This window comes from Perissodus microlepis, chromosome 7 (assembly GCF_051167445.1).
Source record: "Perissodus microlepis isolate ML-2025 ecotype Zambia chromosome 7, ASM5116744v1, whole genome shotgun sequence".
In the NCBI taxonomy this organism is placed as follows: domain Eukaryota; kingdom Metazoa; phylum Chordata; class Actinopteri; order Cichliformes; family Cichlidae; genus Perissodus; species Perissodus microlepis.
Window position 1 is genome coordinate 17,425,928 of NC_140467.1, and position 15,765 is coordinate 17,441,692.

The following is a 15,765-nucleotide window of genomic DNA, read 5'->3' on the forward strand; positions in this document are numbered from 1 at the left end:
TCAAAGAATACTTTTAAAAAAGTATTTTGTTTTTCACAAAATAATAACAATAAATAATTTAATAACACAGCAAAGTATAGCATCCACCGTAAGTGAGAATTAAGCCTAAAATGCATCCTAAAAACCCATTCAACAGACCAAAGGTCTCATCTTTGTTTGTCAACCATAGATAAAGACACTCATTTGTCAAGTTCTGTTAATACAACAGAACTCCATTACAGCATCGTCATGTTTGTTTTGATGTCGTCTGTCTCTAGGTTTAGATCTGTATCTGAGGCTGATGCCACTAAGACTTTCTCTTACAAACAAGAAGTCTCTATCCTAACCAGCCTCCTGTGGCTGGTGATCAGAGATGACAAAGTAAAGTGCTTTCTGACTGACCACATTTGTGTGTGTGTCAACGCTGTCTGCTGTGAGGACAATGCACCATTGAGCCCTCCATGGTTGCAAGCCCTCCACTGAGCAACGGCTTAGTCAACTTTTACAATCTGATGAGCGGAGACTGGTTCCAGAGCTTGGGTAGACGAGTACAGTCAGTAAGATGGGGACTAACTGAGCAATAATAGTTCAAGACTAATTTGGGAGAATAGGTCAACACATTTAACAAGCTCCCCCTGCTGAGTGCCCAGCAGGGATCTATTGTTGAGCCTAATGGCTGCCTTGTAGACACAGTGTCTGTCTTGGTAATGTGTTGCCTGCCCCTACCTCAGTTAGTGAAAAGGTGATAGTGTAGTGATCTTAATACCTGAGCAGCTCTGTCTTAATACAGTAGACTGTCTAGCTTGGTCAATTATCCCCTAAAGCCAACAATTAAGAGTAGCTTTAGCCATTTTCCTACATATTCTGCACCATCTGGCTTTCATAGACATTGAGCAGAGGATCTGTACGACCAAGCGATCAACTTTTAAGTTCAGGGCTGTCAAATGGACTTAAACAGTCCATCATTACCTGTTACCATTTTCATTTTAAGTTAAAGTGAGTCTTACACTAAATACCTAAAATCGAGTAAGCTACGCATATATATTTATACGCAGAATTTTTAGTTTTTCAATGAATTTCCTTGTTTAAATGCATAAAATACTAATTTTCAGCTTACAGCTTATAGAAATATAATTTATTGTCCCTCATTAGGTAAATGTATCATATTTAGCTCAGAATTATGTTTATGGTGAAGTTTCTGCCCACATGAGGAATTTGTCTTGGTGTCATGGTGCAAAAATAATAGTGGTACAAAAATACATGGTATTTACAGTACACGTAATATATACATATCTATATAAGTACAATAAAAACAAGAATACTTTATGTTTAAGTTAACTATTGATTATTACCTACTTATCTACAAATTTTAGCTAGTAGTTGTAACCGCACATTCACTAATGATTACAAGAAAAAAAGAAGAAAAAAAATCACCCCATGCTAGCCTGTTTTAACAGCTTATTGCTTAATGAGTTAATTTTTTCCCCCCAACATTATTAACCAATCTTAACTTTTGCGTTTTTGCTGTATATTTAGCCGGCCAAGCCATTTCACTTTATGGCAAGTAGGTTTTTTTTGTTTGAAAGGCTTGGGCTGATGCAATCTTTCCATGTGTGATATAACCCCCCTCCTCCTTTGGTAGCCAACTTGTCTGCTCTGAGGAATTCACAGGTATGTCTTACCTCCTTACAAGCACCACCTGCTATAATAAAATAAGCACAAACTAGTGAGAATGCAGCTGGCACGGACTGTCCCCATTATGTGCTACATGTGAGCACATAATGCTGGTATACACACTGTCCTGGGACCAAAATAAATAAATAAACCCACAAACACCCCGTGTGGGTTTATACTGTCTGCTTATTTCAGACACTGACTTTAGCATCTTGTGGGGAAAATAGTAACCTTTTTTCTATGTGATAATAAATATTTGTTTTCCAGACCTTGGGTTTTAATCTGTGCATTTGAAAGTCTTAAATAATTCATTAATAGTAACTGTGCCAGCAAAACAATGTCACAACACATCATGCTTCAAAATCTAAGTGAGAAACCTGGCAGACTATAACTTAAGAACCTACAAAGCAACATTATTTTAAACAATATAAATGTGTATGGGTATTCTTCACTCTATGGTACAGCTATTATTGGAGAAGTGGGACACCACAGGAAAAAAAACAAACCCAAACACCTGAGGCATACATCAAAGACGGCGGTGTCTTTTGGAAGAAAAGAAAAGGGACTTTGTGTCTGAGCTGAGCTCTCTCACAGTTCAGATAAGCGTTATCCTCTCCCTGCTCCTAATAGACCCATTAACTTAAAGACACTGAACCCCCATTTTCCTCTTTTCTTTTCCCATTACTCCACCCACTGGGCTCCAGTAGGGCTGACGGTGAGTGTGCAGACTTAGACTCAATAGCACTCAATTGTCACATCCAGTCTCCAGGTCTTATGGGCAGACACTGTTATATCAACTTATGCAGACAACTTGCCCATAAAATCCGCAGACATCTGCTTAGGTTAATGCCCTCAATATACCAAAACCTTGTTTTGTTGTATCCATTTTCTCTTGTTTATCAAAGAGCTGGCACCACATTACTTTCTTTCTGCTTTAAAAGCAAGGTCGATTCCATTCAAATAACTGTGGAACCATTACTGTGCAGACTGGGTAGATAAACACACTGGGACCATTAAGGTGCAATTCTTGGTAATTCACCCAAAAATCAGAACCATCTTATGCACTGTCAAGCACATCAACTTAATGGTAGGACACAAGAATGCTTGGGCCGTGATCATGAGTATCACCTTTATTTCTCATCCCAGTGGGACTGCATTTGGCTCTTAGGCAAACAAGATATTTTTCTTTTTAAAGCAATTACGTTAAGAGGTACACAGAGACAAGCCGAGAAAACGTGAAGGAGGAAAAACAAATATAAACACAATCTGATTGCCAGGTTGACTGTGCTGCAGTACACCCCCTGTTTTTGTCCCTTTTATGTGCTCCTTTGCTCCTCTGCAACACTGTGGGAAAATGAGATGGGGTTCACATTTTTGCACAATAATAATAATAAAAAAAATCAGAATACCATCTGCACTAACAATAAATAATATTTGATTAGTAGCCTTGCAATAGTCCAGAATATCCATTATGAACCTGTTTACTTACGTGTGAACATCTTGAAGAGAGGAAGGAGGGTCGCAGCCCAGATAAGCCTCATTAATAAAGCAGTACTCAAGCAGAGCCCTGAAGCATAGGTCCTGGAAAGGAATTATGATTTTAGAACATATAGGGTGAATGCATTTTATTACAACCAGTATGATGAGAGAGAAAAAAAAAAGGTTAAGAGGTCACTCACCCTAATGAGAATGTGGGGGTTTCCAACAATTAAAAGCAGAGCTTTGGGTCGAGTGATGGCCACATTGAAGCGTTTTGGGTTGGCCAGAAAGCCAAGCGTACTCTTTAGATCATCACTCTGTAGTGACTCACTAGAGCGTACCTATATTATAGAAGAATTATGTGGATTAAATGCCATGACAGCGAACATAAAATATGTAAATGTTACGGGTTTACGTTTGTGCACAAGGTTGAACTAAATCAGCATGTCTGCTTATTCATTAAAAAATAGATTTAAAAAACTCAATAAATCAACAAGGGCTTCAGTATAGTGGAAATTTTATATGGTACAGGTTTAATTTGTGTATTCACTATTTAAATCCTGTGTAATTTGAGGTTAAAGGATATACACATTCAGTGGCCACTTCATTAGTTGCACCTTGCTAGTACCCTGTTGCATCACCACCAGTCTGAACAATTAATACAAGGTAGGATGATCCATGCTTTTGTTGTTTACACCAAAATCTAAACCCAACCATCCAAATGACAATTAAAAAAAACAAACAAACAAACAAAAAAACCCACCCATGTCTGCCACTTGGATTAACCCAAAGAAGAAATAATAATAATAATAATAATAATAATAGTTGTATCAAAGTCAAACTCAACTTTGATATAATTATATATCAAATTATATCAAAGTTTATATAATTTTGCTATAATTTATATAAAACTTATATCAAAATTAATATCAAAATACTGCACATATTTTGATATTTGATAACACAGACGCATGTTAAAAAATAGAATAAAAAGAATCAAACAGCTAGCCTTTTACTTAGAGGAAAATACAGTCCAATATTTCTACCTGTAATTAAAAGCATGTTTTTGCCTACCGTAGACAAAATGATGACCAGAAACTCTTGTCCTTGGAACTCCTCCACAGAGCCCACTTTGATGTCCGACAGGCCCACCTTCCCCAGCAGGACACGAATCTTCTCACACTGGTGAGGAAAGTCAGAAGAGTTTAGGGTCTACAGGAGTGCAGTTGGCCAGTTTTAAGTTGAAAAGCCATTAGGACTAACAGTTTGAATTGAGCAAATTGTTGGGTTTTTTCTGTCTAATAAAATAGTAAAAGAAAAAAAACATTACAGTGATGAATCGTAAACTCATACTTGTTTTTTGTAGGGGGCAATAACGCCAATGTCAGAGGCATGGACAGGATTGTAGAGCTTCTTTGCCAGTTGACAGCAGTATAGCATGACCTGTACAGCTTCTACTGGGTTAAACCATGATGGGTTGTTACCTTCTCTCATTTCTGTGCCCTAGAGAAAGAAGGGGGGGAAAAAAACATGCAAAATAAAAATGCAAGTTAGCAATCCCAACAAAGTGTCATATAACATTCCTCAGTAAAGGAACCCATCACTTTCATTACCCTGACTCCATGAAAAAGAAGTGGGAAGCGTTTTTTGGGCAGATTTTTCCACTGGCACAGGGAGTCCACAATAGGCCTGGGTCCTTTACAGCACAGTTCTCCCTGATAGAAGAGCTTTGAAGGCAGTGTGAGCAAGGCCTCATGAGAACGATAGTTGTAGACCAGCTTAGTTACCTGTTGTTGTAATGAAACAACACTCCTGTGATTATCATGTAGACTGAAAATATACTGACACATTCCAGTAAAGTTCATTTATCATTAGATCTGCACTCCATCTTAAAACTTTTATCTTTACACATTGTAATATGATGCATTTCTGCAAAAAACGACTTAAAAATGCTCAACAGCATAAACACCTTTATGTAGAACACTAACCAGCTTAGGATTGTAGCCCCAGTCCTGTCTGGAGTACAGAGGGTTGGCCATCAGCCTCTCCAACAAAGACACCCCAAAGCCAAAGGCACTGGCTATCTTAGACTTCACAAGTGGACCCAACTGGCAGGGGTCTCCAGCTAAAACGATCTAAATAAGGAAAGGTATTTTTTTTAAAATAACAACAAAAAGAGTCATTGTTAATAAAGCTCAGTTCAGTCATGACCAAAAAGTAAAGTAAGTACACAAAAATATGTGGAAAATTAGTTTAACCAGTCATCAAATTCACCCCAACCCTGAGATTTTCTAGTGTCTGACAACACGCAAGTCAGGCAGGTCCATTGTTTAATCCACACAGTATTTCCAGTAGTAAGAAGACACTTGCGGGGCTACATATGTGAAACAGACAACATCTGAACCCGATTCTCCCAGAGCTCATATGTAAAAACCCACTAAGGTCTTAATGAAATCAGTACATGTGTATTTGTGCTAACCTGTCCATCTCTCTCAGACACAACGCTCATCGGGATCAGGGACTCTGGCTCAGTGGCTTGACCGGCTTCATCCAGAAACAGATGAGTAAAGTGTCCCACTCTGAAGATTATTAAAGGGTTAGTAAACAAGGACTAAAGTGGGAGAAAAACTGATTAACCTCTCTCTACTATAACCCATGTCTTACTGTAGGCCTATATTATGGAACATGCCAGCACTGGAGCAGGTGCTGACCACAATCCTGTGGAAAGCAGCTTGACGAATGTCCTCTCCTGCCCTGGAGTACACTCTCAGCACTTCTGGGATAGACTACGGGGAGGAGTGGAGAGAAAAGAAAAAATAAATAAATAAAAGTCTAAATCTGAAATAGTCAAACACATTAGCCTAAATACTATATTAAATAATATTAAATACCTCATTCTGCCTACAGGATGCATTGACACGGGCCAAACTCGCAGCATGCAGGAAGCCACTGTTATGCAGGCGGATGCAGATGAGGTCAGCAGCACTGTTGGAGGGGGTACATACAAGTACCCGACTACTGGGCATAAAGTAGTAAACCTGGATGTGGAAAAGATTAATCCTCATACAAGCAATGGGAATCAAACAGCCATCATTTGCAAATGAGAGTCTAAAAAAGATTGAATGCTAAGGATTTTTATTCACTTTGTCATAAAAATAAATTAATTAATGAAAAAAAAAAATAAATAAATACTGGCGGCAGCAACGGCCAGTGGTACCCCTCAGCCTCCTAGTAGATGCACCTAGGTTACAAATTTAAAAAAAAACTTACGTTGCCTTGTTCTCACATGCTACTGCAGTCACAAGATTTTCAGAAAACTTGACCTCTGACCTCCAACCTTGAGGCCATGGTCACTGACATTCAAATTCATCAAGATTTTTAGTAGATACACCTATGGTATCAATTTGAAACTGCTATGTCAATTTATTGAGTTATCGAATTCACAAACTTGGGTGTCCACGCTGCCTGCTCACCCACCAGGCAGGGTAACAACAATTCTATCTATTGACAATCCAGACTTAAACCTAAATACCAATGGACAAAACGTAAAAATGAGCACAGTCACAGTGTGAATAAGAGTGGCACTTACAAAATTATATTTTTCTATGTATTCATGTGACTATATTGCATTGAGTATGTGCACCTGGAGTATGGCCTCTATAATGGTGATCGTCTTTCCAGTGCCTGGAGGTCCAAAGAGCACGTATGGAAGGGGCAGACACTCAGCTGCTAGGATCCTCTTCACTGCCTCCTTCTGAGGGGGGTTCAGGTCTGGGTTAAAGAAGTGCCCTTTGGTGGGGATGGGTTTAGATGGTGGTGCACAATCTAGATACAATTACACATTTGTTAATGATGATGCTGGTGACGTTATCAGTCAAAACACAGACAAAATCAATATGATACTGAAAATATCTGTACCTTTAGTCTGTGTGCCTTTTGACTTCATGTCAATGGTAATGCCGGACACTTTTCCATTTTCAGTGGTTGGTGCCTGTTTTTTAAAACATATTTACATTTGATTAAAAGCTTTAAATTTAATCAAGTAATGTCTTACTTTCACCCCCCCCCCCATATTGTGCCCTACCGTTTTGTCTTCATCTAGTTTATCCATCCATTTTCCAGTCCACCGAGGGGTCCGAGGTGTCACTCTGGAGGGGAACAGGACTGCCCGACAATTTTAAAAACTGCTTTTAAAGTTAGTCATAAATGCTTGGGTATTCTGTATTCAATATGTAGCTATGAAGAAATGAAACAAACTTTGTGTTTCTTTTTACAAAATGTTTGAAGGCATCTGAGCAAGCTGTCGCTGCAGTACATCCTGTGTCAAGACAATAAGTCAAACACAAACAGCACCCTCTAGTGCCACTTTTGTGGCCCTGACAATGTGTGTCATACTAAAGATGAGTTTTCAAGCAGTTACTCTTGTTTTTCCTCTGTTTAGCCTTTTTCTGTTTTTCAATACATATTACACAAAATATAATTTCATTACATCAAAATATATTTTTATATAAAATTATTTAAAAGAAAACGAGTCTGGAATGTAGACTCACAGTAATTTAGATTGAACTTACTTTCCCCGAAGTGTTTTGTCTGTTCAAGTGCACTGTGACACCGCCTCATCGTCAATCTGAATAAACAAACATCAAAAACATTAAAAAGGTAAACAAAAAACCCTGAGGCACAGCAACTATGAAACACTGTTTTCAGGTGAAAGACAAATTTGAAATGTGAAGTAATAAATTATGATATTAGGATTCTACTCATTTTCTCACCTGTTGTAAGAGAACTCAACATCTAGTGGCTCTCCGAGGTAGCTGCGCTGAAAGTCTGAGTTCACTCGCAAACTCACATCCTCATCATTGATCTGTATAACAACTGAGCATTAGACTAACATAAAATTAAGTATTTTTTGAAAATACACTTTACAATAAGAAATATCTCCATACCTCTGTGACGTAGCTAATGTACTCCATTACCACGCCATCACTTTGTGGCTTCTTTAGTATTATTCTGTCCCCTGAAAAGGAAGCTTGTCAACCTTCTTCTTTTGTTGAACAGTAACAATAAAGCAACAATAATGACGAAAGGTGCTTAAGGCCACCTCACCTATATAGAGATTAGGTCTGCCTTCGGCCAAACCGGGGACCTCGAGGTGCAGGTAGACAGCCCCTTTCCTGAGAAGCGCTCCGCTGATAGAGAATTCTCTCAGTTCCCTTTCTGCGTTCAACTCTTCCAGCCACAGAAGGACTGAGAAACGCGACTGCATGTTTGACGGGGACAGCAACTGAGCAAAATGCAATAACTTATTATTTTCTATTTTCAATAGGGCACAAGACACCAGCCACCTGAGGCAGTTCCTAACATTTTACATCACATTGCTTACAGAAAGGCTTAAAAGTTAATTCCTTACTCAAGATCCACAGTTTGTTATTTTACTGATTCAGAAAGTGAAATTATTGTCAGCCAACCATAAAAAACACCTCCCAATCATGTAAAAATCAAATGTTTTTTGTCATTATTTTTCAGGACCAGATTAACTTGACCACAGGCAAGCTCACCTCTCCAAGGCAGGGCTCAACAACCAGGACATCACTCTGGGCTTCCACACAGTCTCTTAGAGCTTGAGGCACAGGGTAGTTGGGTAGAAATTGTGGCAACCGTCGATTAGCAAGCCTAGAAGAGCGACAGTCAGCCTTAAACAGCAAGTAGCAAGGGTTGGTTGTGCAACTTAATTTAAGGGGGGGGGGGAGAATAATTATGCCCACCAATAACCCCCCACATGATCAGAATCATTGGAATCAGCTCTTTCGATACCTTGGTGTCATTTTCGGAGCAGCTACTGTGATCACGTGAGAAGATTTCGCTGCCACTGGGCAATTATCAGTAGGAGCGTAGGGCACAGAGGGCTGAAGCACATCTTCACATTCACTGCGCACGGTGACCTCCAGGCGCCTCCCGATGGTGAAAGAAGAGAAGTGCAGCAGTAGCAACTCCGCACAAATTCCCAGGCTCCTTGAGACATTTCCCAAACAAAATTCAACTGTACATAAAAATCATAACAACAAAAGCCCAATAGAGACACACGACACCTCCAACAGTGAAACTCTAATAAATTGTTAACCAGTAAATCCAAAGTGAGATTAAGCAAAGTTCTTCTTTCTCATACATTACCGATATTAGTGATTGTATTATTTTTACCATTGTTTTGATATGAGGAATAAAAACAAAACTTACTTTGCCTCGCAGGCTACAACAACTGGCAGTCTCTCTCCAGGTAAAATATCCAACTCTCTTTCCTGTCTTCTTAGACCAGGGGAATGGACCGCCTCCTTCTGCACATCGCCATTATCTTTGTCTCCATCTTTTACTTGGATTTCTGAAGACTTGACAGGGTTTTCTTGCAGCTGCTGCCCTTTTTGCCTCAGTGATGTCAATCCTTTAACACTAACCAGAGTGAACTGCTCTTCTGAGTCCCAGCCAGCAAAGTCGCAGTGTGTCAACTTGTGGGTCTCTGAACCTTTATTTCTGTTAAGAGAAAGATGAAGACACTAAAACGAAATCCTACTGAATACTAATTAAAATCGCATTTTCTCAATAATATATAGTCCACAGTTCTCCGAAAGTTTGTGATGCAGTAGCACAATTTGCTGTGATTAAGCACTCCTTTCCCCTTCTAAAAGGATGTCCACAGGGAGCATTTTGTGCTGATCCATGTTGACCTCTATCTCTGAGAGACTACATCATTTGTTTTGTTTTCAAGTTATGTGCCCTTATAAATAGTGCCAACATGCTTGCTCTGTCTGCTGTGGTTCCCATTAAGTTTGCCTCTGGAAAATTAGTTTCATTTAATTTATGCTCATATGAACACGTGGAAAAAGTATTACAATGTTTTTACTCTCAATGACATTTATTAAACAAAAGTAAGAGCAAAGTAGCTGCACTTTCACTTTTGACAGGTACAAAAGCAGAATTAAATCAGTGCTTTTAATAAGATGTACATAAATTTTAAAGAGATTTCATTTTGAGTGCTTTTATTTACATTCACAATGTTAATATTTTATTTCTTCCCTGATTAACTTACTGTATCCAGAGCACCAGCTCTCGTGTCTCCCCAATCATCAGTTCCCCAAACTGTCCGTAGTCTGTTACATTCAGCCCTCCTTTATCTTCTAAGATGCTCTTCAGCTCAGCCTCTCTGAGAGGTGTAGCAGAAAGATTTGCACTGCAATAAGAATAAAAAATACACTCATTATGATTAACTATCTATCAATCTGTCAATCCTTTCCGTGTCCGGGCCGGCTGAGGTTTCCCGTGTTCAGTCAAATTAAGCCGCAGGCTCCACTCCTGGTGGTGCCCTTCAGTCAATTCCTTTAAGTTTCAGCTTTGCAACCATACTCCCCCCGGAACCCAAAGACTTTGGTTTCCCGGACGCTGCCCGGCGGGTCATGGGAATAACGCCGCTGGATCGCTAGCTGATATGATTGCTCAAAGAAGTTATTTTTCAAGCAGAAACTGTAAAAAGCAAACCCACAAAATATACAGTCATCACTTCAAGCTTAAAAACTGTAGCTGATACCTCTGAGAGAAGGGTGCCATGCAAAGAGCCCTCCAGCTATAGAGTGACTGACTGCTCTCCACCATTACCAGGTTAACCAAATGTCCTACTAAAGGCTCGTAATGGGCAGGGAGCAGGAGAGAGTCCAAGCTGAAGAAAACACTGTCATCCACCACTCCACTACGACCATAGATGCTGGTCACACGCACCTACAGAAAGGAGGTGAAAATGACAAATGGGTTTTTTTTTTTTTTTACAAAGTTTTACCATTGCAAATAATTGAGCAGAAAAGTAAAGTACAACTAAATGGACTCCAATAAAATAAGCATGTATTGCATTTTAAAAAACAATGATACAATTACTTGGTCTAGGCGGCAATAGCGTAAAGGGACCACAGAATGAGCCTGGGTGGTCCACTGGTTAGGATTGATAAAATATTTTGCTTGGACCCAGTCTCCTTTCATTGGCTCGTAACCTGTGAGAAGACAGAAAACACTCAAAAGATGCCTAAAAAACAGGAAACGTAAACCTTCAGCAGATTGAAAGCATGATCTTTAAATGATCTTTAAAGATCATCATCAGTCCAAAATACTGGCTGGGGCTGAATGACCAAGAATGGGTGTAGCAAAGCATCACGGGTGGAAGAAGCTTTTAGCATGTAACGTGAAGTGGGAGGTACCTTCCCAAAGACTGTGGCATGGGAAGTATGTGGTTTGATTTATGTAGCCACCATCTCCATCAAATGATGTGACCATGCCAACAAGAGGCCGCAGCTGCATAATGTCAGCTTCTAAGGAGGTTTTTCCTCCATCCTCCCAAGCGTCTGCACTCTTCTCCACCTAAAGGACATGGTTCAACAGAGTTCACTGTGAATGCCTTATTGGAGGGAACAACAAACAAGTTCTCAATAGAAACAACTTCACACTACGAAATAAACAGAAATTTAAGCTGTTGATCACATAAAGCACAGGCTCCTCACCCTTAAAGCTTTCCATCCCCCTTCGGAACCATCTCTTACTGCTATACAGTTGACCAGGTCTCCTTCTTTCAGTGGCACGCCACCCAAGACCTCACCACTAGTGAAGTAGATGGCATCGTTGATCATGCCATAGTCAAGACACAGCTGGGTTATCACCTGGCCCCTCAGGTGGCGAATGTCTTCCCTACCTGGTCAAGACAAAAATGCAAACCAAACTTGACTAATCTAATGTGTTAGTATTCTGCTATCAGCAATACACACGATTAAGCTGACCAAATTTTTACCTTGACGTGGTTTGAAGTAATATTGCATTTACCTGATTCATGGGAGAAAATGTCTCCTTCCACTTCGACTGTCCTCCACAGTGGAGAAACCAGCTTGGACAGCACACAACGCACCGCAGTAAGCATATCTGCAAAATGCTAGCTCACGCAGCTAGCTACCCGCACTAAGAAAACAGGACAGAGGAGAGCTGCTCTTAATTAGTATTTGCCACTTAAGAGCAGGCTGTACGTTTGCCGTTGTTATACTTAACTCGCTAACAGACTATTAATCGAACACACAACTGAGTGAAGTCATAAAGTTGAATAAGTTATCAATGTCTGCTAATTAGCTGGGGGAGGAAAGTTAACAAGTTCACACGTCGCAGGAAAAGTTAGCTAAAAGCTACCTCACTATAAAAGCCCGCAAATAGAAAATAATTGAAAACATTATTAAACAAACAAAGGTAGTGAGAATATGTTCATAATAAATTAGTTAGTGACATTAAACTAATTTTCAAATGTCTGATTCGAGACCTGTTGGCTCTTCCACCCTGAAGATCCGTGGCACTTTGGAGGTACGCGGGGACGCTCGGTCACGGCTAATTTTAAGAAGGGCGGTGCTAGGAGAGAGAGGGTAGATTTAACCAAACGGGGGCGCTGTAAAGTACACAGTAAGCAGGTCATAGGAGGAGTGAGAAGAGAAGAAAAGACTGCCAGTACATATCGGCTGTATCCCAATTCAGGGTCTGCAGCCTTAAAGTACGCAGCCTTAACGGCCCACAAGGGCCGCGTACTCGAAGGCCGGAAGTGCGAGGCTTGTGAAATGGGACGGTCTAGCCTCCGTCGCGCTGCCCAGGTTGACTAGCAACCATGATACTAACAGCTGGAAACGTTTCATACAGCATTGTTTGACAGAAATGAAGGAGAACATCTTTTGTTCATTTGTTTGTTTGTTTCTACATGAGCTTTGATTTGATAAGCATCTGAGGCTGAGACCACGGGACTGTAAAACATGATTGTTGGGCTTCATTTCTGTACTGAACAGTCATTTCAAGATTAGTTAGTAAATAACAATTAGCTAATGTTGTTCATGAGACTAAAATCATCTCATTGTGGTAATGTAAATATAATATGGCCAATATTATATGTATTGTCAGATTATTATGATACACACACACACACACACACATATATATATATATATATATATATATATATATATACACATATACATATATATACACATATACATATATATACACATATACATATATATACACATATACATATATATATATATATATATATATATATATATATATATTACAGCAGTGAGCTTGAACTCTGGGTCAAAGATTCAAGTCAGCTATTTATATTTCCTATCACCTTAAATCTTCACTCAAAGACAAGTAACTTTGACAGTTTATATATAGATCTATTATACATAAGAGACAAATATTGTTCGTTTAATATGTTGGCATTATTACATTTGGCTCAATGCTTACATACATGTGTAAAAAGGAAAATGTACGAGTTGTGAAAACTGTTTCTGATAGAATGAAGAGTAGACTGATATATTAAATATTCCTTTATTGGGTGAGAAAATCATACCATGTCATAACTCCTTATGTCATACAGAATAGATATCAAAGCCTTAAACAGGCTGACTTCTGCTAAATGGGTCAAACTGGGCAGAACGTATACAAACACATAACATCCTTATAGAATATGATGTAACACTATAGATCAACATACCTCAGAATATATAAAGCATATAAACAATTACAGCAAGATGATACAACAAACACAGCAGTACTACTAATCCAAAATACTCAAAGCTTCATAGAACTGAAACAAACATTTATTTTTAGCTCCATTCTGCTGCTGATACATACTTTAGGTTTCTGAATATTAAACTTGTTGCTGCCTTTCATAGTGTGTAACCTGAAGGCCCTGAGTACTTTCTCCCACACTGAAAACACTGGAATGATAAAATTATTTGAACATTACCTAATAAGACTGATTTAGGACAGACAGTTAGTGATTTTAAACTTTTCTAGCAGTCCTTCACAAACAGGGAACAGTCTGTCTATTCTCTCCATCTGTCAGCTGCTGCTGGCTCTTCCTCCTCCTCTTCCTCACACACTGCTGAGTTTGTTCTGGTGGATCATCAGGGATGCAAAGCCTCACAGATGATGTGCAGCAGTGGGTCCCTCAGTCTGTCCTCACTCTGGACACTTGCAGTTGTCACACATGGAAATCAAATGTGTGATAAGCTGCAGGATTCAAACACAAGTGTAACTTATAAATGAATGTTCATACTTTTATTACACAATCAGAGAGAAAGAAACAGAGAGAGAGTGCAGGACAGACAGACAGGTGTCTCAGGTGTATACACTGCTACAAAACAGCACCAGAGAAGGAGGATTTAGTGTTTGTGTTATTACAAGTGCTAAACAAGAAGAGTTCCAAGATGGTACAGTGGACACATGTGTGACTCCTGTGATTAAAGCATCTTTCTTTCAGCTTAACGAGTGAACCGTCAGCTCGTTCAAACACACGTTAAAGTCCGTTTGGCTCGACACCACCGAACAGAAGCAGCAATATAACCAGTGTTGGGTAAGTTACTTTAAATTAGTAACTTAGTTACATTACTAGTTACTTCTATCAAAAGTAACTCAGTTACTTCAAGTTACTCGTTACTTTCAGAATAACTAGTTACTAGGGAAAGTAACTTTGGTTTTACTCAGAATTCTCTTGTTAATGTGTTGCTTCCGTAACTGGATACCCAGCCAGACTGCCAGTCTTCTAGCTTGCGTACTCGCCACAAGTGCACTGTGCCACCTACCAATAGAAAGGAAAAAAATAATGTGCACACTTCCACGAGAGAAATCCCACGCCTGGACCGTCGTTGACCGCCGCATGATTCTAGCCTGCTTTTTATATCCAACACAAAAACTGTAGTCGTGGTGCTTTCGATTGTACTCAGAACTCGGAAATTCTGCCTTCTGAATAGGAAGATGTAGGGAACACCAGACTGCAGATGAGCTGCTTACAGGGCTGGACTGGGACAAAAAAAAAAAATCGTCCCGGGGAATTTGACTAGAGACCAGCCCACCATTATAGGAATAATCATAAAGCCTTTGAATGAAAACAAACGCTGTTGTGACAGTGATGTACACTGTTCTGATGGTATATATGCATTAATCTATCAATCGTTTGTTGTAAGACTCAGATAATTATTTTTTTAAAAGTGAGACATTTTAAATGAGAATAAGAAAGAAAAGTATTTCCTTGTGCCCACCTCTCCCTGTTAATGCCCTACCTGCCCCCTTGGCAACACTTTGCTAGACCCGCCCCTGCACAGTTACCAGCTGTCAGCTAAGTAAAAAAAAAGGATCCTGGTGTTATTTGTCTCTCAGAAACAGTTCATAACTTCCCTTCAACTCATTCATGTCACCTAAAAGGTAAACCTGTTTCTCCATCACCTGTTCAGCTCTGATGATTCAGTAAGGACATCTCCTGGTTTCATCTTCATGTTTCCCTCTCACCACATATCCAAACCGACATCATGACCAGCAGCTTTACAGCTGTGGCTCCAGCAAACATCAGCTGATAGTAGAAAGTAATATTAAATAAATTCTAACAACAGCTGATCAAGCTTATACTGCTGCTGTTGTTTAGCGCGACACCCGCTGGTTTCCTCTTTCTGGCGCAAAGTAGGCGATAAATAAACAAGAGAGAAAAGCCGATCAGCTGATCATTGATCAGTTTCATGATTGAAGTAGAAACAGGAGAGGGAGGGGGAGAGAATGAGAGGAGAAGAGGCAGCTGTG

At 39.5% G+C, this 15,765-nt stretch overlaps 1 protein-coding gene across 1 annotated transcript; it reads right to left on the minus strand.

Annotated features, from left to right (window-relative positions):
- Positions 1-2,768: 2,768 nt before the first annotated feature.
- On the minus strand, positions 2,769-13,055 carry mov10l1 (Mov10 like RNA helicase 1). The gene is made up of 27 exons (XM_084933904.1): positions 12,464-13,055; positions 11,983-12,114; positions 11,667-11,854; positions 11,367-11,526; positions 11,050-11,162; positions 10,709-10,896; positions 10,214-10,354; positions 9,367-9,657; positions 8,947-9,144; positions 8,691-8,805; positions 8,239-8,416; positions 8,079-8,149; positions 7,905-7,996; positions 7,704-7,759; positions 7,217-7,296; positions 7,051-7,123; positions 6,776-6,957; positions 6,024-6,170; positions 5,797-5,918; positions 5,612-5,711; positions 5,121-5,267; positions 4,746-4,919; positions 4,486-4,635; positions 4,207-4,314; positions 3,333-3,473; positions 3,143-3,234; positions 2,769-2,997 (listed from the first exon to the last, which is right to left on the minus strand). The coding sequence occupies exons 2-27, from the start codon at positions 12,074-12,076 to the stop codon at positions 2,970-2,972; spliced, it is 3,429 nt and encodes a 1,142-aa protein (XP_084790030.1). The 5' UTR covers positions 12,077-12,114; positions 12,464-13,055; the 3' UTR covers positions 2,769-2,969.
- Between the last annotated feature and the right edge of the window lie 2,710 nt (positions 13,056-15,765).